Here is a 26,792-nt window from a genome sequence, read left to right on the forward strand (position 1 = left end):
GGATTCCTTAGAGGTAATTTTGACCATTTGGTATAAATATGTGTTGAGGGTAGTTATTCACTATGTATTATAATTTTCTGTGATTTGAATCCTTGGAGCCTCTGCTTTAACTCACTCCCAGGTGGTCCTGCTGTTCTAGAGATTCCTTTGGAATAGGAGATCATAGAAAGAAATTATAAGGAAAGTGGCCAGGATGGTGAGAAAAGTAAGGGCTAAAAAGTTAACTCCTCATCTATAAAGTGGGGATAATTATAATGATAATAACAGAAACTACATTGGGCTGTTGTGATTAGATAATCCAAGTAAAGCACTTAACATATCTAAACTCTCAAATACTAGCTCTTATTATTTTAGATTATTAAATTGTGACCCTGGAGGGTTAAGAAATATATCTGGCTGATGTAAGCACTGAGGCAGTCTACCTCTGAAGTCCATGGCCTTCACGGTTCCTTTGGCTCTACTGCTTTTCAGGTTGAAATAAGATCCAATAGTGCAGAGCTGCCTGATGTACCGGTCAGTCAAAGTGAAGTTGGGGGTCACATAATGGAGGCTCCATAAGTCAAATTGGAGAGTTCAGATTTAAAATGATAAGAAATAGCAGTTCCTGGAGTTCCCATCATGGCGCGGTGGAAACAAATCTGCCTAGGAATCATGAGGTTGTGGGTTTGATCCCTGGCCTCCCTAAGTGGGTTAAGGATCCAGCGTTGCCGTGAGCTGTGGTGTAGGTCGCAAATGCAGCTCAGATCTGGCATTGCTGTGGCTGTGGTGTAGGCTGGTGGCTACAGCTCCGATTGGACCTCTAGCCTGGGAACCTCCGTATGCCACAGGTGCAGCCCTCAAAAGACAGACAGACAGACAGAAAGAAAGAAAGGAAAGGAAGGAAAGGAAGAAAGAGAAAGAAAGAAATAGTAGTTCTTGTTGTAGTGCAGTGGGTTAAGATCCTGACTGCAGTGACCTGGCTTGCTGTGGTGGTGGGGGTTCGATCCCTGGTGCAGGTTGCAGCTGTGGCTCGGATTCATTCCCTGGCCCGGGAACTTCCATATGCCACAGGTGCAACCATAAAATAATTTAAAAATAAGATGAGAAGGAGTTCCTCTTGTGGCTCAGTGGAAATGAATCTGACTAGTATCCATGAAGATGCGGGTTTGATCCCAAGCCTTGCTCAGTGGGTCGGGGATCCAACATTGCCATGAGCTGTGGTATAGGTTACACGCATGGCTCAGATCCCTCATTGCTGTGGTTGTGGTGTAGTCTGGCAGCTGTAGCTGTAGGTCTGATTCAACGCCTAGCCTGGAAACTTTCATATGTCAAGGGTTTGGCCCTAAAAAGCAAAAAAAAAAAAAAAAAAAGAAAGAAAGAAAAAAGAAATGTGACCATTTTTAACATATTGATTTTTATTTTTAAATGGCTGTCAGTAATTTTTCCTTGAAGCATAGTGGTTCAAAGAAGTTGAAGCTTAAAGATACTTAATTGGAGATATTTTCAAAAAAATAAAACAAAAATCAGAAAATAAAACCAAATTCAGCCCATTGTTCTTTCCTTTGTACACCTAATGCCTGTGACTTCCATCAAGGTGAGATAGGCCAATGAAGCTTTTTTTTTTTTTTTTGGCTTTTTGGCTTTTTGCCATTTCTTGGGTCCCTCCTGCGGCACATGGAGGTTCCCAGGCTAGGGGTTGAATTGGAGCTGTAGCTGCCAGCCTACGCCAGAGCCACAGCAACTCCGGATCCAAGCCGTGTCTGCAACCCACGCCATAGCTCACGGCAACACCGGATCCTTAACCCACTGAGCAAGGCCAAGGATCGAACCTGCAACCTCATGGTTCCTAGTCGGATTTGCTAGCCACTGAGCCATGACGGGATCTCTGCAATGAACCATTTTGAAAGCAAGTACATGTTTTTGTCAACCATTGGTCATTTAAAAATATTTGTATCAACTTGTTACAAATTTCAGCCAACTGGAAACCACAAAGACTTCTTAATTCTTTCAAAGTATCATGACTAAGGTATTGTCTACATTTATTTTAAATGGTCTTTGAACACAGGGAAGATGAAATATTGTGGAAGGCATTCTGTTTTTTTCAGATGGCATGTGCAAAGATGCACAAAATCCAATATTCATGGCCACTGGATGGTGGATACGAGTAGCAGATTCAAAATTCTTTGAGCTGTTTTCTAAAACTAGGAGTCAGCCTTATATTCTCCGAATGATCTCCAGGAGACAGCAGTGAATGATGACTTGAAGCAAGATCTTAGTTCCTGCCCAGGAGATGAAACTGAGCAGCCTGGGTGAAAACCATGAATCCTAGCAGCTGAACCATCAGAGGCTAGTGGCTGGATGCAGAGCTCCTAGATCTTATCTGCATTGTAAGTAAGAATTTTATGAAGAAACAGACTCTATAAAATACATAGTTTATTATAAGCACTGCACATGTTTGAGAGCACACAGAGAAGCAGTTTAGAAGCAAAACAATACACTCGCCCCACTGGTCTGCTAACCAGCCGCCTGCACAGCTTCTCTGCCCCCTGGTATGTGAGGCCTTTTATGCAGAGGGCCTTGCTGTAAATTTAGGGAATGGATTTATGAAATTGGCTTTGCTAGCTGATTTATCAACTGAAAATAACACGAGTGTCTTAATTCCTTTATTTTGTTGCCTAGACATCAGATGGGACATTCATTCCCCTAAGTGATGGCCAGGATATTTAAATTTAATCTGCTTGGATACCTCTCTTCTGCCAGCTGCCCATCCTAACTCCTAGTCTATAGAAGCTATTGCTTGCAAGCATATACCTTGCAGGTTTGCTCTTAGTAAACTTAAAATTGCTATACAGTTTGTAGCTTTAAATGCTTGTTTGCCTTTCTCTGCTAGGCAGAGATTTTGTTGTTGTTGTTGTTGTTATTTTGTCTTTTTGCCTTTTCTAGGGTCGCTCCTGCGGCACATGGAGGTTCCCAGGCTATGGGTCCAACCAGAGCTCTAGCCACCAGCCTACGCCAGAGCCACAGCAACGTGGGATCTGAGACTCGTCTGTGACCTACACAACAGCTCATGGCAATGCCGGATCATTAACTCACTGAGCAAGGCCAGGGATTGAACCCGCAACCTCAAGGTTCCTAGTCAGATTTGTTAACCACTGAGCCACGATGGGAACTCCAGAAAGCAGAGTTTTGTTTAAACTTTCTCATTATCATTTCTTGAAAAAAAAAATGGCAAGAATATTGGATACAAATTTTATCTATCAGTGGTATCTGTTCAAGCCCTAAAATGACTGAAGTCACACCATATTGATCACTTTTTTGCACTGCCTTCATGTTAAGATAGGATGACCTTTTGTTGTTGTCTGATATACTCTAATACCTTGGAGACTTTCACCATGATGAGAAAACTGTTGTGTTGCTTATTTCATAGATCAGAGAACAGTCTGTTTATAGTATAAATGAGGAAACCAAGGCCTAAAGTGTTTTAACCAAATCACACAGCTAGGTGATGCTAAAATCAGGGTGCAAAGTCTTTGAGCTCTCTAAACTCTGACCTTTATAAATACAGGCTGAGTGAGCAAATCAATGAGAGAAATTGGTTTTTAAAAGCCCAGACTGGCTTGTCCCCTACTCTCACCTTCAGGATCCTTAGGAACAATTAAGAGCCTTTTAAATGAGAGATTTAACGTTTTTGTAGCTGGGGAGTAGAGAGTGGGATTTTTTGGAAATAGCCTATAAGACCCTAGAAAATTTCCATACTGGGGATTAAGTTAAAGAAACAAAATAAACAGAAATTCTCAGGGTTTTTTTGGCCACTCCCACACCATGTGAAAGTTCTCCTGGCCAGGGATTGAACCCATGGTACAGCAGCAACCCGAGGCACTGCAGTGACAAGGCTGGATCCTTAACCTACTGCAACACAAGGGAGCTCCAGGATCTTTTTTTTTTTAATGAGATATTATACTTTCACAAAGCCTGTAGAACTATTTACTTAAATTTTCCAGGACTTAGACTTCGAACCAAAACACTTTCCACTTCTTGGAAGCTAATTTTCATAATTTTTTCCATTTCCTAGTGATTTCCTCATGGAGGGAAAAATATAAAAACTTTTATATGTTTACAACTTCAGCATAGCCTGTTTGTCTATTTCACCCACAACAATAAACCCATTTGACCAAAACGGGTATTTCTTCTCAAAGCAGATAGGCAAATGTTTAAAAAACAAAAAAGATAAATTATACAACTAGAATTTGGTTTAGAAAATGTTAGCTGAGTATCATAGTCCATTAAATGTTCTGTCATATAATCCAGGATTAAACTACTCTCCTGTAGAGATAGTCCTTTTCCTGGTTTAACTTTGACATGTTTCATGATGAAGGGTTAAGTGAATCTTGAGTGAGTCTCCTGTCTTGTCAAGGTTTTGCTACTCTGGCTTTGCCATATTTTGGCTATGAAGATCTACCTCCAATCATAAAAGACTTAAATTTAGATTACTTTGAGGAAACAGCTACATTTGTGCAAAGTCACTCAAAGGTAAGTGGAATGGTAGAGAGAAATGTATTTAAAATGGACTCATTTGGCAAATGAAAACCACAGTGTGTTAGCACCTCATACCTGTTGGAAAGGCTGTCATCAAATAGATAAGAAGGAGTTTCCGCCGTGGCTCAGTGGGTTAAGAATTCAGCTGCAGCAGCTTGGGTCACTGTTGGTAGGAATGTAAATTGGTACAACCACTATGGAAAACAGTATTAAGTTTCCTCAAAAAACTAAAAAAAAAAAAAACCAAAAAACAAACAAACAAACAAAAAACTACCATATTATCCACCAATCCCACTCCTGGGTGTCTAGGCCGAGAAAACCATAATTTGAAAAGATATATGCACCCCAGTGTTCATTGCAGCACTATTTACAGCAGTCAAGACATGGAAACAACCTAGGTATCTATTGACAGCAGAATGGATAAAGAAGATGCAGTGCATATATACAATGGAGTATTACTCAGCTATATAAAAGAGCGAAATGATAACATTTGCAGCAACAAGGATGGACCTAGAGATTATCGTACTAAGTGAAGTAAGTCAGACCTAGGAAGACAAACATCATATGATATCACTTATATGTAGAATCTAAAAAAAGCATACAAATGAATTTATGCAGAACAGAAGCAGATGCATAGATTTTGAAAACAAACTTATGGTTACCAAAGGGGACAGATAGGTAAAGGGGTGGATTGAGGGTTTGGGACTGCCATATGCACACTGTGGTATATAGAATGTCTAGCCAATGGGGAACTGCTGTATAGCACAGGGAACTCTACCCTATACTCTGTGATGGTCTATATGCAAAGGAATCTGAAAAAGAATGGATGTGTGTGTATGTATAACTGAATCACTTTGTTGTACAGCAGAAATTATCAAAACACTGTAAATCAACTATACTTAAAACTTAAAAAAAAGTGAGCAAACATAGCAAAACAGAAACAGAATCATAGATACAGAGAACAAGCAGGTGTTTTCCAAGGGGGAGAGGGAGGAGGAGAAATAGGTGAGGAAGATTAAGGAGTGAAAACTTCTAGTTGTAAGATAAATGAATCACAGGTGTGAAGTGTACATTGTGGGGAATATAGTCATAATTATATAGTATCTTTTTAAAAATTATATAATTATATAATATCTTTGTATGATGTATAAAAGAATCCTGGAGATATAGGATTTAGTCTTACCAATTTTCAAATCAGTTTTTTTTGTCTTTTGTCTTTTTAGGGCCGCACCAGCAGCATATGGAGATTCCCAGGCTAGGAGCTTAATGGGAGCTACAGCTGCCAGCCTACACCAGAACCACAGCAATGCCAGATCTGAACCTTGTCTGCAACTTACACCACAGTTCACAGTAACACCGGATCCTTCACCCACTGAGTGAGGCCAGGGATCGAACCTGAAACCTCATGGCTCCTAGTGGGATTCATTTCTGCTGCACCACGAAGGGAACTATTTGTCTTCTTTTTGTTCAATCTCCAGGTCAAAGGTCCAAACATGGGAGCGACTGGTTCTGGCAAAAAGTCAGAGTGGGTGTTTCTGTGGCAAGGTTTCTCCCAAATACAGCTGCAGTTGTGAGCATCAGTGACTGCATCTCTAACACAACTACTGCCCGTACATGTGGTAGATTAATCCTGTCAGGACTGCCTTTTAACCTAGACAAAATCTCTGTCACTGATTCAGGAGTATATGATGTTAAAGAAACAATGGAAGACCCCTTGGATCCAGCCTATCGGGAAAGGTGTATGCCCTTTGAAAACGCCAGTGCCCATTTCCTTTTTATCATGAGCAAGGATGGCAGGCCTTGGAAGGGCTCTGCTTATGGTGATGTAGCATCTCACAGAGCACAGGAAGATAAATTAGGTTAAGGATCTGGTGTTGTCACTGCAGTGGCTTGGGTCACTGCTGTGGTGCAGATTCAGTCCCTGACCTGGGAACTTCCACATACCTCAGGCAAAACCAAAAAAGAAAACAGACAAGCAAAATAATCATTGTATTAGTTGGCTCGTGTTGCAAGTCATAAAAATACCACAGACTGGGTGCTTAGCAGAAGTTTGTTCTCACAGTTCTAGAGGCTAGAAATGCAAGATCAAGGAACAGATAGGCTTGGTTTTTGGTGAGGCCTCTGTTCTTGGCTTACAGATGACCACCTTCCCACTGTGTCCTCCCACGGCCTTTTCTTTTTGCATACCATTCCCAGTGTCTTTTCCTGTTCCTATAAGGACAGTAGTCCTTATTGGATTAGAGCCCCAGACTTATGGTCTCATTTAACCTTAATTTTGAGGGGACACAATTCAGTCCATAACAGCCATTAAACACTCATGATATCCTTTCAGTTACGTATATATGGTGTGCTATGTGTAATTTTTAAGAGGATGATACCATTTTGTTTGGTAACTTGCATTTTAATACATCATGACTATCTTTGCATGTGAATAGATGCATTCCAGCAACAGTTAATTTTTATTTATTTTGTATTTTTTTCTCCCTTTTTTGCCACACAGGCAGCATATGGGAATTCCTGGGCCAGGGATTGAACCTAGGCCTCACAGCGGCAACCAGAGCCACAGTGGAGAGAACACAGGAGCCTCAACCAGCTAGGCCATCAGAGAACTCCCTCGGCAACATTTTAAATGGAAGTATTTATTTCACTTTTTGGATGCTTAATAATACCTCTTCTCTTTTGTTGACATTGGGTTTTCTTTCTGCTATTAAAACTCTGAATGTATATCTCTGTGCATTTGTCTGATTATTTCTTCAGGATGAAGTCCCAGAAGTGGAACTGCAGGGTCATAGAAGTGCAAAAGTTTTTAAAGCTTTTAAAACATTATTGCCAACAGCCTCGGGAAAGGCTTATCAATTACAAACAGCAGTGTATGTATGTGTCCCCCCTTCTCCATACCCCTAGCAACTCTGGGTATTTTTACGATTTTTGGCTAATTTGATAGTTGGGGGTAAAAAAAGGAAACCTTGGTTATGTAAAACCAACATTTCATGCTTTCGGCCGCCTTAAGGGGTTGGGGGAAGCTAACTGAAGAAATTCAGCCGCGTCCAGGTATTCTCAGTCAGACGGCCAAGTGAATGACAGCAAGGAGTCAAGAAACGGGAAGGGCAATCTGCAAGGGCAATGGATTTTTAAAGTTCCTTCATGGGAGGGGCAATTGTTACTGGGAGGTTTTAAAGTTTTAAAATGTAGGCAGGTACGTCACTCTAGATTAGCTGAAATTACTTTCACAACAGAAAAAGCCATCTCTTGACCTCTCTACGAAGTTAAGCTGCCGAGCCCTCCTGACGTCACCAGTAGCTGCCCTGCAGTCTCTGGGAAGCAGGCAGCCGTGGAGCGGGAGGACCCAGGCGAAGGTCGCGCAGTCCCACAATGCCCCGCTCGCGCCACCCTGAGGGCGGAGAGAAAAGATCGCTGCCGGGGTAGAGATCCGCGGCGAGCTCCGAGAAGTGCGCGTGCGCACTGACCCCGGCGGGGCCCTAGCAACCAGAGCAGTGACAGTAGCAACCGCCGGAATGGTGAGTACCCTCCAGGCCTCGTAGCCAAAGCCGAGAGAAGATTGGAAATGAAAAAGGGAAACGGCGGAGAGTGGATGGTGGGGATGATCCTCGAACAGTGGAAGGGAGCCGGATGCTAGCTCGGTGGATTCAGAGGCCTGAGGGAAAAGAGAAGCCGTGGCACCGGGTGGTCTGGGGTGAAGGACGGCCTGGGTCGGGTTGGAGGTTGGTTTAATGTGGAGAGACTCTGGCAGAGAAAGGGGAGGGCACAGAGCAGAAAATTCTCGAAAAAGAGCGCTCTAGAGTGGGAAAGGCGATGGAGGGCAGAGTGTGAATAAGGATATCTTTTTACAGAGAAGTAAAGTCCCCCTGGTGAGATGGGGTGTGTGTGTGTTGGTTACCAGAGGAATATGTGTAACACTGAGTGCCGTATTTGTAACCTGTGATGTGCTCAGGTTGCCTTCTGAATGCCTGTCAGTTCAGTTATTAGTGACATTGTAAAACCCTCTCTAGATAGAGTATATTAGGGTAGTGTTTCTCAAATTTCAGTATGCATAGGTATGACTTTGGCCTAAATCGGAGTGCAGATTATGAATTTTTTATATAATGGGGTTCAGGAATATGCATTTCAAGTGAATCTAAAATCGAAGGGCGCCCCACAACACTTTGAGAAATACTGCTGTCTTGGTCATGAAATCTATCAGCAATCTATCCAATCAAAGCTCTTAATGAATTAATGATTTTACCTAGTGATGCTCCTCAACTCTTACAGTGAGCACTGTCATGCTTACATACTTGGTAGTTCTAACTAGTAGTTTAAAAAGGAATGTTGTTGATTGGTTACAGACCCCGCCAAAGCTGTTTAGCAAAGTATGTGATTTTCCTGCCTGTTGAGATGTTTGTAAAAATAAGTTTAACTAGTTTTCTTCTTTTCGTGATTCCATTACTATGTAAGTGGACAGACATTGAAACGATGAGGAAACCATGCCTGCCCTCAACCATGAGATTAAATGCTACTCTTTAAAAAAGTTTTCCCCTCTGCTTTCCTTACTTTATTCCACAGATGTTTAGCTGAAAACCAAGGAAAGTAAAAAATTCTGGAATCTAGATTTATATTCAGGTAAAGGAATAACCAGCCCTAAATAATTCTGGAAGGATGAACTCTGAGAATTATCAAATAAAGAATCAAAACTAGTAATTAGAGAGAGCAAACTTCCAGTTCGGGGTCCCTCTAGAAATACATAAATACAGTCCCACAAATGTTTTTAATTTTAAAAAATTAGCTTCCAATGTCATGAAATGATATTTTACATCATAACATAGATTTCTGACTTCTTTGAAAAATCAGAAATTGGACACTTTTTTCATAGTTTTGTATTATGAAATATGATGGTGTGATATAATTGACTGCATCTTTTTTTTCTTTTTTTTTTTTTGTCTTTTTGCTATTTCTTTGGGCCGCTCCCATGGCATATGGAGGTTCCCAGGCTAGGGGTCGAATCAGAACTGTAGCCCCCAGCCTAAGCCAGAGCCACAGCAACGAAAGATCCGAGCCAGGTCTGCGACCTACACCACAGCTCACGGCAATGCCAGATCCTTAACCCACTGAGTAAGGGCAGGGACCGAACCCGCCACCTCATGGTTCCTAGTCGGATTCATTAACCACTGCGCCACGACGGGAACTCCAGCATCTTTTTTTAATGGTACATAAGTGTATTACTTTCCATGAATGAAGTTTTCTTATTTGAGAAAATGTAATATTAGGGTAAGTTTTTTTTTTTGGTTTTTTTTTCTGTCTTTTTGTCTTTTAGAGCCGCACCAGCGGCTTATGGAGGTTCCCAGGCTAGGAGTGGAATCGGAGATGTAGCCACTGGCCTATACCAAAGTCACAGCAACTCGGCATCTGAGCCACGTCTGTGACCTACACCACAGCGCATGATAACGCCCACTGAGTGAGGCTAAGGATCAAACCTGTGTCCTCATGGATTCATTTCCTCTGAGCCACAATGGGAACACCCAAGAATACTTTTAATGTTACCTTACTAATTGGGCCAACTTGACCACCTTATTTAAAATAAATGTCCTGCACACATATATACACACATCCTAATACTCCTTACCAAGCTCAGCTTTTTCTTTTTCCTTAGTAATTGTTACCTCCTAAATATACTATACTGTATTATTTATTTATTTATCGTATTTATTATTTACCATCTGTCTCCCACCAATAGATGTAAATTCCATGAAGGTAGGGATCTTTGTTTTGTTCACTGATCTATCCAAAGCAAGTGAAAGAATGTTTCTTTCACTATTGATTACATAGAAGGTAATCAATGAGTATTTGCTCAAATAAATTAATTCCTCCATTAAGTATGGTATTTGTTAAAGCTTTTTGATATGTAGCTTTTATCATGTAAGGAATTTCACTTTAATCCTTAGTTGAGAGTTTTTACTGACATATAGAACTTTATCAAGTGCTTTTTCTGTACTTTTCTGTAATAATATGATTTTCCCCCTTTAATCCACTAATAAATGATTTACACATATAGATTTTTCTGTTGTTAAACAATCCTTATGTTCCTGGAATATGCCGTTTTTGACCATGATAATTATACACCATTGGCTTTCAGAGATCTAATATTGTATCTAGGATTTTCAAATCTGTGTGCAAAGTAAAGCGGGCTCCTTATCTGGTTATGGCATCAAGGTTATTCTAGTTTCATAAAATATGGTGGCAGTGTCTCCTTTTTGTGGTTTTCGAAACAACTTGTATAACAAGGAATATCTATCTGTTCCTTGAAAGCTTGGTAGAACTCACTTGTAATTTATCTAGGCTTAGAGCCTTAGGGGAGGAGAGAGAGGGTAAATCTCTTTGATTAGCTTTTTAATGTTTAAAATTGTTATTGGTCTTTTCAAAACTTCTGCTTCTTTTTATGACAGTTTTGGTACTTTTGTTTTTTATAGAAATGCATACTTTGTCTAGATTTTCAAACTTATTACTATATACTTATAATATTTTATTTTTAAAATCTCTGTGGTATCTGTTATTCCCCCTTATTCTTTTTTTTTCATTTTAAGAAGTTTTATTGAAGTATAGTTGATTTACAGTGTTTTGATAGTTTCTGATATACAGCAAAATGATTCAGTTACACATGTACGCACATCCATTCTTTTTCAGATTATTTTGCCATATAGATCATCGCAGAATATAGGATAGAATTCCCTGTGCTGTACAGCAGGTCCCTGTTGGCCATGCCATACCACAGTGTGCATATGCCAATCCCAAACCCTCAGTCCATCCATCCCTCCACTTATTTATTCTATATTTTGCTCTTTTTAAAATTTTTATGTTATTTTTTATTTTTGCATTTTAGGGCCGCACTCACAGCATATGGAGGTTCCCAGGCAGGGGTCAAATCAGAGCTGTAGCTACTGGCCTGCACCACAGCCACAGCAATGCAGGACCGTCTCTGCGACCTACACCACAGCTCACAGCAAGCCAGATCCTTCACCCAGTGAGCAAGGCCAGGGATTGAACCTCCATCCTCATGGATGCCAGTCAGATTCGTTAACCGCTGAGCCATGACGGGAACTCCTTTTGCTTTTTTTTTTTTAATATCTCTCTTTTTTGCTCAGTCAGGTTTGCCAGAGACTTAAGAACCAACTTTTAATTTTGTTCATCTTTTTTCCTCCCATTGTTTGATTAATTTCTTCCTTTGTATTACATTCTGTACTTAATGATGTACTTTTTCTAGAATGCTTAGTCTCCTTGTTTTCTATCCCTTGTTCTCTTTTACTTTAAAAATTTTTTTAATTAAAAAAATTAAAAATTTTTTCTGTTTCTTTTTTGCCACCCCATAGCATATGGAGTTACTGGGCCACAGATCAGATCCAAGTGATAGTTGCTACCTATGCTGCAGCTGCAGCAATACCAGATCCTTTAATCCGCTGTGCCAGGCCAGGAACCAAAGCTGTGTCCTGGGGCTGTAGAGACACTGCTGATCTATTGTGCCATGGCAGGAACTCCATCTTTCATTTTTATTTTTTATTTTTTAAAAGTTTTATTGAAGTGTGGTTAATTTATAATGTGATAATTTCTGCTGTACAACAAAGTGATTCCATTACATATGTATATATACCCATTCTTTGTCAGAGTTTCTAGATATATGCCCTGGAGTGGGATTGCTGGATCATATGGTAGTTTTATTTTTAGTTTTTTGAGGAATTTCCATCCTGTTTTCCACAGTGGTAATGCCAATTTACATTCCCACCAACAGTGTAGGAAGGTTCCTTTTTCTCTGTATCCTCTCCAGTGTTTATTGTTTATTGACTTTTTGATGATGGCCATTCTGACTGGTGTGAGGTGATACCTTATTGTAGTTTACATCCGCATTTCTCCAATGATTAGTGATGTTGAGCATCATTTCAAGTGTTTTGGGGCCAGCTGTAGTTTTTTTTTGAGAACTGTCTATTTAGGCCTTCTGATGTTTTTTGTATTTTTTTTTAAATTTAGCTTCATGTTTAGTTTGTATATTTTGGAAATTAATCCCTGTCAGTTGCTTCATTTGCAAATATTTTCTCCCATGCTGTGGGTTGTCTTTTCATTTTGTCTAGGGTATCCTTTGCTGTGCAAAAACTTTTAAGTTTAATTGGGTCCCATTTGTTTATTTTTATTGTCATTATTCTAGAAGGTGGATTTGAGAAGAGAAATTTCTGTGTTTTATGTCAGAGAGTGTTTAGCTTGGTTTTCCTCTAAGAGTGTTATGGCACCCAGTCTTATATTTAGGTCTTTAATCCATTTTGAGTTTATTTTTGTGTATGGTGTTAGGGAATATTCTAATTTCATTTTACGTGTAGCTATCCAGTTTTCCCAGCACCACTTATTGAAGGGACTGGCTTTTCTCCACTGTATATTTTTGCCTCCTTTGTCATAGATTAATTGACCATGGGTGGGCAGGTTTATTTCTGGGCTTTCTATCCTGTTGCACTGATTTATATTTCTGTTTTTGTGCCAGTACCATACTGTTTTGATGACTGTAGCTTTGTAGTATAGTCTCAAGCCTTCCTCCAGCTCCATTTTTCTTTTTCATGGTTGCTTTGGCTTTCTTGGTCTTTTGTGTTTCCAAACAAACTTTAAAATATATTTTTCTAGTTATGTGAAAAATGCCATTGGTGATTTGATGGGGATTGCATTGAATCTGTAGCTTGTCTTTGGTAGTATAGTCATTTTGACAATTTCGATTCTTCCAGTCCAAGAGCATGGTATTTCTTTCCATCTGTTTGTGTCATCTCTGATTTCTTTTGTCAGCGTCTTATGGTTTTCAGAGTACAGGTCTTTTGTCTCTTTGGGTAGGTTTATTCCTATATATTTTATTGTTTTTGATGTGATGGCAAATGGGATTGTTTCCCTAATTTCTCACTCTCATCTTTCATTGTTAGTTTATAGAAGTGACTTGATTTCTGTGTATTAATTTTTTTCTTTTTTTTCTTTCTTTTTTTTTGGTCTTTTTGTCTTTTTAGGGCTGCACCCATGGCATGTGGAGGTCCCCAGTCCATAGGGGTCCAATCAGAGCTGTTGCTGCCAGCCCACACCAGAGCCACAGCAACACCAGATCTGAGCAGCATCTGTGACCTACACCACAGCTCATGGCAACGCTGCATCCTTAGCCCACTGAGTGAGGCCAGGGATCGAACCCACAACCTCATGGTTCCCAGTTGGATTCGTTTCCACTGCGCCACAATGGGATCTCCTGTGTATTAATTTTCTATCCACCAACTTTTCCAAATTCATTGATGAGCTCTAACAGTTTTCTAGTGGCATCTTTAGGACTTTCTGTGTATAGCATATACAGTACCATGTAATCTATAAACATAGACAGTGTTACTTCTTTTCTAATTTGGATTCCTTTTATTTCTTTTTCTTCTCTGATTGCCATGGCCAGGATTCCCAAAATTATGTTGAATAAAAATGGTGAGAGTGGCATCCTTGTCTTGTTCCTGTTCTAAGCAGAATTTCTTTCAGCTTTTCATTCTTGAGAATGGTGTTTGCTATGGGTTTGTCATATATGGCTTTTATTATGTTGAGGTAGGTTCCCTCTATGCCCACTTTCTGGAACTTTTTTTTTGGTCTTTTTGCTTTTTCTAGGACTGCTCCCACGGCATATGGAGGTTCCCAGGCTAGGGGTCTAATCGGAGCTGTAGCCGCCAGCCTACGCCAGAGCCACAGCAACGCAGGATCTGAGCCGCATCTGCAACCTACACCACAGCTCATGGCAATCAATGCCAGATCCTTACTTAACCCACTGAGCAAGGCCAGGGATCGAACCTGCAACCTCATGGTTCCTAGTCGGATTTGTTAACCACTGAGTCACGAAGGGAAATCCATGGAACTTTTTTTTTTTTTTTTAATCATAAATGGGCATTAGATTCCTTCAAAAGTTTTTCTGGAATTTCCTCTTGTGGCTCAGTCAGATAAGAACCTGATGTAGTATCCATGAGGATGTGGGTTGAATCCCTGGCCTCACTCAGTGGGTTAAGGATCCAGTGTTGCTGTAAGTTGTGGCATATATTGCAGATGTGGCTTGGATCCTGCATTGCTGTGGCTGTAGTATAGGCCAGCAGCTGAACCTCTGATTCAACCTCTAGCCTGGGAACTTCCGTATTTTGTAGGTGCAGCCACAAAAAAAGGAAAGAAAGAAAAGAAAAGAAAAAGAAAAGGAAAAAAATTTTTTGCGTCTATTGAGATGTTCGTATGGTGCTTATTCAATCTGTTAATGTGATCTATCATACCTGTTGATTTGCGGATATTGAAAAATCCTTGCATACCTTAGATAAATCCCACTTGATCATGGTGTATGATCCTCTTCATGAATTGTTGGATTCTGTTTGCTAATATTTTGTTGAGTATTTTTGCATCTATATTCATCAGTGATATTGGCCCGTCGTTTTCTTTTTTGTGATTTGTTTTTTTCTGGTTTTGGTTTCAGGGCGATGGTGGCCTCGTAGAATGAGTTTGTGAGTGTTCCTTTCTCTGCAGTTTTTTGGAATAGTTTCACAAAGATAGGTATTATCCCTTCTCTAAATATTTGATAGAATTTGCCTGTGAAACCATCCAGTCCTAGACTTTTTTTTTTTTTTTGGAAATTTTTAATCAAAGCTTCAATTTCAGTGCTTGTAATTGTTCTGTTCTTATTTCCCATTTCTTTCTTGATCAATCTTGAAAGGTTGTACCTTTGTAAGAATTTGTGCATTTCTCCTAGGTTGTCCATTTATTGGCATATAATTGCTTTCAGTAAGTAGTCTACTTTGATCCTTTGTATTTCTGTGATGTCATTTGTAACTTCTCCTTTTTCATTTCTAATTTTATTAATTTTAGCCCTCTCCTTTTTTTTCTTGATGAGTTTGGCTAAAGACTTATTAATTTTTTTATCTTTTCAAAGATCAAGCAAAAGCTGTTCAAATAAAAGCTTGTTCTTTGACCCTTTCTATTGTTTTCTTCATCTCTATTTCCTTTATTTCTGCCGTAACCTTTATTATTTCTTTCCTTCCACTAACTTTGGGTTTTCTTTGTTTTTCTTTCGCTAGTTGCTTTAGGTATAAGTTTAGGTTGTTTATTTGATATTTTTCTTGTTTCCTGAGGTAAGGTTGTATTGCCATAAACTTCCTTCTTAGAACTGCTTTTGCTGTGTGTGTCCCATAGGTTTCAAATCATTGTGTTTTTGTTTTCATTTGTCTTTAGGTATTTTTAAATTTTTCTTTGATTTCTTCAGTGATCCATTGGTTGTTCAGTAGCATATTGTATAGTCTCCACATGTTTATGTTTCTCACAGTTTTTTCTTGTAGGTGATTTCTAATCTTATAGAATTGTGATTGGAAAAGTTGCTTGATACAATTTCAGTTTCCTTAAATTAATTGAGGCTTGATTTGTGGCCCAAAATGTGATCTATCCTGGAGAATATTCCATGAGTGCTTGAGAAGAATGTATATTCTGCTGCTTTGGGATGGAATGTTATATAAATATTAATTAAGTCTTTCTGATCTAAAGCACCATTTAAGGCCTGTGTTTCCTTATTGATTTTCTGTCTGTATGACCTGTCCATTGCTGAAAGTGGGGTGTTAAAGTCCCCCACTATAATTGTGTTATTCTCCTTTCCTGGCTGTTATCAGTTGCATTATATATTGAAGTGCTCCTATGTTGAGTGCATATATATTTACAATTGTTATATCTTCTTCTTGGATTGATCCTTTGGTCATTATGTAGAATCCTTCTTTGTTTCTTATAACCTTTTTTATTTTAAAGTCTGATCTGTCTGATTTGAGGATTGGTACTTCAGTTTTTTTTATATTTCTATTTGTCTGGAATATCTTCTTCCATCCTATTACTTTCAGTCTGTATATGTCCCTAGGATCTGAAGTGGGTATACTGTAGACAGCATATATGTGGATCTTGTTTTTATATCTATTCAGCCATACTGTAACTTAGTTGGAGCATTTAATCCATTTACATTTTAAGTAATTATTGCTATGTATGTTCTTATTGCTATTTTGTTATTTCTTTGGGTTTGTTTTTGTTGGTCTTTTTTGTTCCCTTCCTCTTTTGTTCTCTTCTCTTGTGGTTTGATGACTATCTTTATTTTGTGTTTGGGTTGCTTTTTCTTATTTTTGAATCTATTGTAGATTTTTGGTTTGTGATTAGTATGAGTGTTGATATAGCAATCTATTTATATACAAGATTGTTTGAAGTTGCTGTCTCAATTTTAAATGCCTTTCCAGTATCCTGTAGTCATACTCTTCTTGTCTCATGATTGCTTTTGTTGTTGTTTTGTTTCTTGTTTGGCTGCGTAATGGCATATGGAGTTGCTGGTCCAGGTATCAGATCCGAGCTACAGTTGCAACCCATGCTGCAGGTGCAGCAATGGCAGATCCTTTAACCTACTGTGTGCAGGATGCTAACCTGCATCCTAGAGCTGCAGAGACATCACTTATCCCATTGTGCCACAGTGGGAACTCCTCCTGATTGTTGGTTTTGATATCATATTTGTGTGTGGATGATATCCTACCTTTACTTATGTTTTCTTTTACCAGTGAAGCTTCTTATTTGAATTTTGTTTCCAGATGTGGCCTTTTTTTCCTGCCTAAGGAAATTCCTTTAGCATTTGTTATAAAGCTGGTTTGGTGGTCCTGAACTCTCTTAGCTTTTGATTGTCTTAAAGAATTTGATTTCTCTGTCAAATACAAACAAAGGCCTTTCTGTGTAGAATATTCTTGGTTGTAGATTTTCCCTTTCATCACTTTAAATATATCCTGCCACTCCCTTCTGGCCTATATAGTTTCAGCTGAGAAATCTGCTGATAACCTTCTGAGGGTCCTTTGTATGTTTTTTGTTGCTTTTCCCTGGTTGCTTTTAATGTTTTCTCTTTGTCTTTAAATTTGGTCATTTTGATTAATATGTGTCTCAGGGTGCTCATCCTTGGGTTTATCCTATATGGGACTCACTAGTCTTCCCCAGCTTGAATTATTGTTTCCCTTTCCCATGTTAGGGAAGTTTTTGGCTATTATCTCTTCAAATATTTTTCTCAGGACCTTTCTCTCTCTCTTCTTCTTCTGGGACCCCAATAATGCAAATGTTGGTGTATTTAATGTTGTACCAGAGGTCTCGTAGGTTATACTAATTTCTTTTCATCCTTTTCTCTTTTCTTTTTCTTTTTTGGGCTGCATTTTGCCGCATATGGAAGTTCCCAGGCTAGGGGTCGAATCAGAGCTACAGCTGCTGGCCTACACCACAGCAACACCAGATCCAAGCCACATCTGCTACCTACACCACAGTTCATGGCAATACTGGATCCTTAACCCACTGAGCGAGGCCAGGGATCAAAGTTGGGTTCATTAACCATTGAGCCACAAAGGGAACTCCCTTCATCCTTTTTTCTTTATTCTGTTCTGTGTTAGTGGTTTCTACCAGCCTGTTTTCCATCTCACTTATTCATTCCTCTGCCTCATGGATTCTGCTTTTGATTCCTTCTAGTGTATTTTTCATTTCAGTTGTTGTATTTTTCATCTTTCTCTGTTGTTAAATCTTCTATTTCTTTGTTAAATATTTCTTGTAATTAATTGATCTTTGCCTCCATTTTTTTCTTGAGATCTTAGGTCATCCTTACTATCATTACTCTATTGTCTTTTTTTTTTTTTTCCCTCTTTTAGGGCTGTACCTCTGGCATGTGGAAGTTCCCAGCCTAGGGGTTGAATCAGAGCTGCATCTGCAGCCTACACCACAGCTCACAGCAATGCCAGATCTCTGACCCACTGAACGTGGTCAAGGATGGAACCTGCATCCTCATGGATACTAGTCAGATTCATTTCCACTGCACCACAGCAGGAACTCTCATTACTCTAAACTCTTTTTCATGTAGATTGCCTGTCACCAATTCATTTAGTTGTTCTGGGATTTTGTCTTGTTCCTTCATCTGGAATGTAACTCTCTGCCGTTTCATTTTTTCTAGCTTTTTGTGTTTGTGGTCTCCTTTCTGCAGGCTGCATAGTTACAACCTCCTCTTGCTTCTGATGTCTGCCCCCGGTGGGTGGCATTGATCCAGGGACTTGTGCCAGCTTCCTGATGGGAGGGATTGGTGCCTGCTCCCTGGTGTGTGGAGCTGGGTCTCCTCTCTCTGGTGGATAGGTCTGTGTCAAAGGGCAGGATTAGATGTGAGTGTGCCTAGGAAGTCTTTAAGAAGCCTGTCTATTGATGGGTGGGTCTGTGTTCCCACCCTGTCAGGTTTTCAGCCTGGGGTTTCTCAGCACTGGCACCTGCAGGGTATTGGGTGGGGTCAGTTTTTACAAAATGGCAGCCTCCAGCGGCCCTGATACCTATGATTAACACTTGGGACCTCTGCCTCCAGTATCCAGTATTTCCCAACAGAGAGCTGTAGGAAACCCCTGTCTCCCCAAGTGACATTCCAAGACCCACAGGCAGGTCTGGCTCATTCCAGTTTCTGGTGGAGTCCCTGCTTTGCGCTGAAACCAAGTGCACATGGCACTTTGTGTACACGCTCCAAGAGTGGAGTCTTTGCTTCTCCCAGTTCTTTGGAGCTCCTATGCTCAAGCCCCACTGGCCTTCAATGCCAAATGCTCTGGGGGTCTCTTCTTCCCAATGCCAGACCCCCATTTTTGGGAGGCTGACATGGGGTTTGGAACTCTCACTCCAGTAGGAGAGCCTCTGTGGTATAGTTATTTTCATATTTTTTTTTCTTTTTTTACAGCTACACCTACAGCATATGGAAGTTCCTAGGCTAGGGGTCAAATTGGAGCTGCAACTGCTGGCCTATGCCATAGCCACAGCAATGCCAGATCCAGGCTGCGTCTGTAACCTACACCACAGCTTGTGGCAATGCCAGATCTTTAACCCACTGAGCAAGGCTAGGGATTGAACCTGCATCCTCATGGATACTAGTCGGGTTCTTAACCTGCCAAGCCACAACGGGAAATTCTATAGTTATTTTCTAATTTGTAGGTTGCCCACCTGGTGAGTGTGGGTTTTGCTTATATTGGGAAAGTGCCCCTCCTACCATTTTATTGTGGTTTCTTCTTTGTCTTTGGGTGTAGGATATCTGTTTTGGTAGTTTCCAGTCTATTTTGTGGATGGTTGTTAACTAGATGGTTGCTATTTTGGTGTTTTTATGAGAGGAGTTGAGCTTGAGTCATTTGACTCCATCGTCTTATTTTCCCCCTCTTATTTTTAAATACATGTATTGATGCATGTTTGCTTTTAAGTGTTATGTTCCTTATATTTTAACATTCTTTGTCTTTTATTTCATGATTTTTCTCTAACATATGATTTTCTTTTTAACTCAAGTGTTATTTATTAGTATATCTCTACTTTGTAGACATAATTCCTTTTGTTATTGTTTAATGTTCTCTCTCTCTTTTTCATGCGCTCCAGGAATGATCCATAAGATGTCTTCATTTTCTTTTAAAGTTTTTAATGTCATATTAAATTGAATCTAAGATACTATTGATTATAAAGTGCACATTATTTTATGTTCTACTAAGAAAGAGAAAAAGTTGGAATTAAACTATGACATAATTTTATATCACTTAGGATTTTTTATTTTAGACTTATTGACAGAGTTATTTTATATGTATTTAGGGAATTCATTTTTATCACGTCACCCTTTGACAAACATAAAAATCAGCACAGCATGTATATTAAATAAAATGGTTAATATTTTTCTTGGTGTTCCCTGGTGGCTCAATGGGAAAGGATCTGACATTGTCACTGCTGTGGTTCAGGTCACTGCTGTGGCACAGGTTTGATCCCTGGCCCTGGAACTTCCACATGCCACCAGTGTAGCCAAAAAAAAAAATTTTTTTTTTCTAAAACTTCATCAGTTCTACCTGGCTGCAGCATTTATAAATTTCCTAGTTATAAGATGTATCCTAAATTCATTTGAGTAATAAAAAAAAGAAGAAAAAAAAAGATGTATCCAAATTTCAAAGATATTAAAATGTAAAAAAGATGTAACGCCTAGCATCACTGAAATAGTATATATTTTAATATCAATGTTGAAAGCTGTATGTTTTTTATAAACCAAGTGGAAGTGAAGTATATGACATTACATCATGATTTCCTTAATTTCTCAGAGAGTTACTTAAAGAAGTCATTTTGATTTCAGAATATTAAAACACTCCCTTTGCAGGAGTTCCTGTTGTGGCTCAGTGGTAATGAACCTGACTAGTAACCATGAGGATGCAGGTTTGATGCCTGGCCTCGCTTAGTGGGTTAAGGGTCCGGTGTTGCCACGAGCTGTGGTGTGGGCCTCAGACGTGGCTCAGATCCCACATTGCTGTGGCTGTGGCAAAGGCCAGCAGCTGCAGCTGCAGCTCCCATTGAACCCCTAGCCCAGGAACTTACATATGCCACAGGTACAGCTCAAAAAAAGCAAAAACAAACAAAAAACATTCCCTTTGCATATAAAGTTTCAAAGAAAGAAGTTAGTTTTTTTGTTTTTTTAGGGCCACACATTTGGCATACGGAAGTTCCTGGGCTAGGGGTTGAATCAGAGCTGCGGCTGCCGACTTATGCCATAGCCATAGCAATGCCAGATCCAAGCTGCATCTGCAATCTACATCGCAGCTCACAGCAATGCTGGATCCTTTAACCCACTGAGTAAGGCCAGGGATCGAACCTGCATCCTCATGGATACAAGGAAGGTCCTTATTAACCCACTGAGCTACAATGGGAACTCCCAGAAGTTAAATTTTTAATGATAGATGCCAGTGATAATAATTATTACATGAAATTTGAATCAACAAATCACACCAATAAAGCCAGCTTTGTTTCTTCTCCTCTTTTTAAGGCAAAAGCAACAACAATCAAAGAAGCCCTCACCAGATGGGTAAGTTTATGAGTTTTTACTTCTTTTAGAAACCATATAAGGAGAATTTTTGGATAGTCATTTAAATCTGACCATTTAATACCATTTATCTTTGTACTATTTGAACTATTTAGCTATCTTGACCATGGTATTGGATACATGAGTCCACATGTGATAAAATTGTATACAACTTAATACACACATGCACATACATTCACACTCATATGTATAAATGAGTACAAGTAAAATTGGGAATATGATTAAAATCAGTGGATTGTATCAATATCAATATCTGGTTATGATATTATACTATAGTTTTTAAAATATTACCATTGGGGGAAACTGGGCAAAGTGTATAGGGATATCTCTGTATTATTTTTTTTCTCTGTATTATTTTTTATAACTGAAGATGGACCTTCAAATATCTGAATAAATATTTCAATTAAAAAATCTGGCCATTGAAAATTTTAAATATGGAAGGGCTATTCATCTGTTACTTTAAGGTGGCTGGAATCTCTGTTATAATACATTTTCTTTTTCAACTTTATCATCATTAAACTACATGTCATTTTCAGGTGATAGAATGATATGTGTTATGGATTATCTAGGTGTTAGACAAATGATTTTAACCTCTTGGAGGTTAGAACAGGAACAGTCAATGTGGACAAATGAAAATCATGCGTAGACAACTGAAAAGACATCAAATAAAAAATACTAAAGTGATATTCAACATTACTGATCAACAGGGAAATGCAAATCAAAACCACAATGAGATATCACCTCATGCCTGTTTTGGCTGTCATCCAAAAAATGAGAGGAAAGTGTTGGTGAGGATGTGGAATAAAAGGAACCCTTTTGCACTTTGATGGGAATGTAAATTGGCACAGTGCTATGGTAGACAGTATGGCGTTTCCTCAAAAATTAAAAGTAGAACTACCGTATGATGCAGCAGTCCTACTTCTGGATATATCTGAAGGAAACGAAATCACTATCTCGAGGAGATACCCCATGTTCATTGGAGCATTATTCGCAATAGCCAAGACCTGGAAACAATCTAAATATCCATCACAGGATGAATGGATAAAGAAAATATGTATTTATACATAATGGAATATTACTAATTCATAAAAAGAAAGAAATCCTTCCGTTTGTGACAACACGGATGGACCTTGAGTGCATCAGCCAAGTGACATAAATTAGATAAAGACAAATACTATATGATCTCACTTATATGTGGAATCTAGAAAAGCTGAACTCATAGAAACATATTAGAATAGTGGTTGCCAGAATTGGGGAGTGGAGGAAATGGGGAAACCTTGGACAGAGGGTACAGACATACAGTTATAAGACCAATAAGTTCTGGGGATCTAATACATACGTGGCGATTATAGTTAATAATACTGTATTATATATATACTTGAAAGTTGTTAAGAGAGTAGATCTTAAATGTTCTCATACACAAAAAAATTATTATGTAAAGTGATGGGTGTGTTAACTAACCTTATTCTGGTAATAATTTTGCAATATATATGTTGCGAATATATGTATATTGCAAAATGATTATCATAATAAGGTTAGTATCAAAGCATCACATTATATACCTTAAACATACAAATGTTATATGTCAGTCATATCCCAATAAATCTGTAAAAAGTGATGATCATTTTTCAATGTATAGAATTTTTTTTTTTTTTTTGCTTTGTAGGGGCCCACTCAAGGCATTGGAGGTTCCCAGGCTATGTCTGCAACCTACACCACAGCTAACAGCAACGTCGGATCCCCAGCCCATTGAGCAAGGCCAGGGATTAAACTTGCATCCCCATGGATGCTAGTCAGAACTAGTCGGAAACTCCTAGAAATATTGAATCTCTATGTTGTGCACCAGGAACTAACATCGTATTCTAGGTCAATTATATTTCAACAAAGAAACTCATAGAAGAAGACATAACCAGAGATGGAGGGAGGGAGAGAGGGAATTGAATGAAGGCGGTCATTAGGTACAAACTTCCAGTTACAAGATAAATAAGTACTAGCGATGTAATGTACAATATGATTAATATAATTAACACTGCTATACGTCATATATGAAAGTTGTTAAGAGAGTAAATCCTATGAGTTCTCATCACAAGGGAAAAATTTTTTTATTTTATATATATACGAGATGATGGATGTTCACTAAACTTGTGGTAATCATTTCATGATTATGCACTCAAATCATTATGCTGTATATCTTAAACTTATTTAGTGCTTTAATTATATCTGGAACATTTAATTATATCTGGAACATTTCAGTTCAAAGTTCCCTGTGGCTTAGGTTAGGTTAGATTAGGTTAAGGATCTGGCATTGTCACTGCAGCAGCTGAGGTTGCTGCTGTGGTACGGGTTCAGTCCCTGCCTTGGGAACTTCTACCTGCTGTGGGCTCAGCCAAAAAAAGTTTTTTTAAATATATCTAGAAAAAATACATAATATACACACAAAATACATTATTAAAAAGCATGTCATGGAGCTCCCTGGTGGCTAAGTGGGTTGGGGATCTGGTATTATCATTACTGTGGCTCTGGTTGCTGCTGTGGCGTGGGTTTGATCCCTGGGAATAGCCAAAAAAAAAAAAAAAAAAAGTAATATTAGAGAGAAAACCACATTGTAAAAAAAAAGTGCCTTAAATATAGACAAATATTTTGATTATAACATTCTATAAAGTTTGAACAGTGGTAATTCAGCATTAAAGGTAGAATTTCCATAGAGTATAGAAATGGATCTTCAATTTCTATGCCCAGTGATAACTTCTTTAACTATGTTATCTATCAGTTGTTTTTTATATAACAATGTACCTTTTGCTTTTGTAGCTGGGCTTTGGATAAAAAGTCTTTCAAGAAATTTGGTGTCTAGGGAAAATAGACAAAGTAATAGGATAATGAAGTATTTAAATTATTGTTTTAGAGGCTATAAACTTTTGTGTACCCCGCATTTTAATTTTTTTTTTCTTCCTTTTAGAACTGCATCTCTGGCATATGGAAGTTCCTGGGCTAAGGGCTGAATTAGAGCTACAGCTGAGGCCTACACCACAGCCATAGCAACACTAGATCTGAGCCATATCTGTGATCTACGTTGTAGCTTGCAGCTATGCTGGATCAAGGCCAGGGATCAAACCCACATCCTCACAGACAATATGTCGTGTTCTTAACATGCTGAGCCACAATGAGAACTGCCCTGGTTGCATTTTAAAAACTCATTTCTGCTTGGTTAATGAAAAATCTGTTTTGTTTAATAAAAAAGTATTGAGTATTCTGAGGATTAGATTCAATTTCCTTGAATCAGATTTTAGTACTTTATTTATTTATAATAACAAGTGGTTGGTTTTTTGGTTTGGTTTGTAGGTTCTATTTCTAGATTACCTTATGGCCGTAAATCTTTGACTTTAAGATTGTTTGAAGACATCATGTTCATTCTTTTTTTTTTTTTTTTGTCTTTTTGCTATTTCTTTGGGCCGCTCCCATGGCATATGGAGGTTCCCAGGCTAGGGGTCTAATCCGAGCTGCAGCCACTGGCCTACGCCAGAGCCACAGCAACGCGGGATCCGAGCCTCTTTACAACATACCTGAGGTCAAAATTGTTGTTATTCGGGGATTCTAACTCAGACTAAATTGTATATAGAAGAGGAAGATGAGATGACAAAAACAATTGATCTTACACATCTGCATCTGATACTTAGAAAAAGGTTATTTAAGGACAAGGAATTCTTCCCAGGGAAATTTTTTTTTTTGTCTTTTCTAGGGCTGCACCTGAGGCAAATGGAGGTTCCCAGGCTAGGGGTCAATCAGAGCTGTAGCCGCCAGTCTACGCCACAGGCACTGCAATGCGGGATCCGGACCACGTCTGCGACCTACACCACAGCTCACGGCAACGCTGGATCCTTGACCCACTGAGCAAGGGCAGGGACCGAACCCGCAACCTCATGGTTCCTAGTCGGATTCATTAACACTGAGCCACGATGGGTACTCCCAGGGAAATGTTTTTTATGTTATGTGTTTTTTTTTTTTTTTTCTTTTTAGGGTGGCATAAGGAATTTCCCAAGCTAGGGGTTGAACCTAGGAGCTGTAACTGCCAGCTTACACCACAGCCACAGCAACACCAAATCTAAGCCATGTAAGCAACCTACATCTCAGCTCACGGCAACACCAGATCCTTTACCCACTGAGTGAGGCCAGGGATCGAACTGAATCCTCATAGCTACTAGTTTGAGTTCGTTACTGCTGAGCCACCATGGGAATTCCTGTTGTGTTTTATTTTTGTTTATTAATTGATAGACTCTTAAAGGATTTTTAAATTATAGGAATAAAAATTGTTTTATGCTGCATCCAGCACTGCAGGGAAATGGGAGATCCCGAAAGAGGGAAGGCAAAGTATAACAAAACACACAAGACTCTTTTACATTTAGAAAATGGGGCACCAGGAGGCACTTTGTTCAGCAGAACAAAGGCCCTAGGCTTTAGCCCACATGACTTTTATTAAGGAAGGTGATGAGATTGGTGGGATTAAGGAAGGTGATGTGATTAGTGGGCAAGAACAGGCTAGGCGATGACAAAGCCTAGGGATATCAAAGGGAACTACTAGCATGGGAATTACTGGTGCATACCCTTAGGACACAGTGCAGCTGTTTATAGAACAGCATGGTTAATGCATAAGTCCCTTATCTTGTCTTAGAAGGACACCCTGTACTTGAGAATTCTGCGTAGGCATACTTGCTTTTCTGGCTTTGCCACACACCAAGTTCGCTTTCTGCCGAGTTCAGCAGTTCAGTGGTCTCCAACAGTTTTATTTCCTCCTCTTTTCCATTTGGTTGAGATCTAGCAGTAAATTTTCTGAATCAGCCACACATAAGCCTAGTTATCAGGTTCAGTTAAATATCAATAAGTGAACTCTCAAGAATGTATAGAATTAATATATTTTAATAATTGTTTTGAATAAATGTTGAAAAGCCTTGGGAAATTCTGGCTTTTTTAGTTCCACTACAATCTGAGAACATTTCATTCTGAATTAATTTTTGTTATAGGAAGAAAAAACCAGTCAGAAGCCATCCGAAGCCAGAGAGATAAAGCTATATGCTCAGATTCCCCCTATAGAGAAGATGGATGCATCCTTGTCCACACTTTCTAATTGCGAGTAAGTTCTCATGTCTTTTTTTCTCCTTCTGTATTGCTGTTAAATTTCCCTTCCTTTTCCAAATACACAAACTAGAAAAACGTATTTGTTTTCTGTGATCTTCATTTCTGTTTATCTTTTTTTTTCTTTTGCTTAATGTGATTCTCCCTTTGACAAGGCCAAACATAAAAGATTATTAATTTATACGATTATTAATAGAGTAATTCTGAACAATACAATATTTTTTACAGTAGAATTTTTTTTATT

The 26,792-nt window shown here is 38.9% G+C and overlaps 1 protein-coding gene across 1 annotated transcript in view; it reads left to right on the forward strand.

Annotated features, from left to right (window-relative positions):
- The window catches only part of DNAL1 (dynein axonemal light chain 1), a 47,577-nt gene continuing 28,688 nt past the window's right edge, over positions 7,904–26,792 (forward strand). The window contains exons 1-3 of the mRNA XM_001926259.5: positions 7,904–8,033; positions 21,365–21,403; positions 26,437–26,546. Coding sequence (XP_001926294.2) covers positions 8,031–8,033; positions 21,365–21,403; positions 26,437–26,546 — 152 coding nt within the window. The 5' untranslated portion in view covers positions 7,904–8,030. The remainder of the gene's footprint in view (positions 8,034–21,364; positions 21,404–26,436; positions 26,547–26,792) is intronic.

Source organism: Sus scrofa, chromosome 7 (assembly GCF_000003025.6).
Source record: "Sus scrofa isolate TJ Tabasco breed Duroc chromosome 7, Sscrofa11.1, whole genome shotgun sequence".
In the NCBI taxonomy this organism is placed as follows: Eukaryota; Metazoa; Chordata; class Mammalia; order Artiodactyla; family Suidae; genus Sus; species Sus scrofa.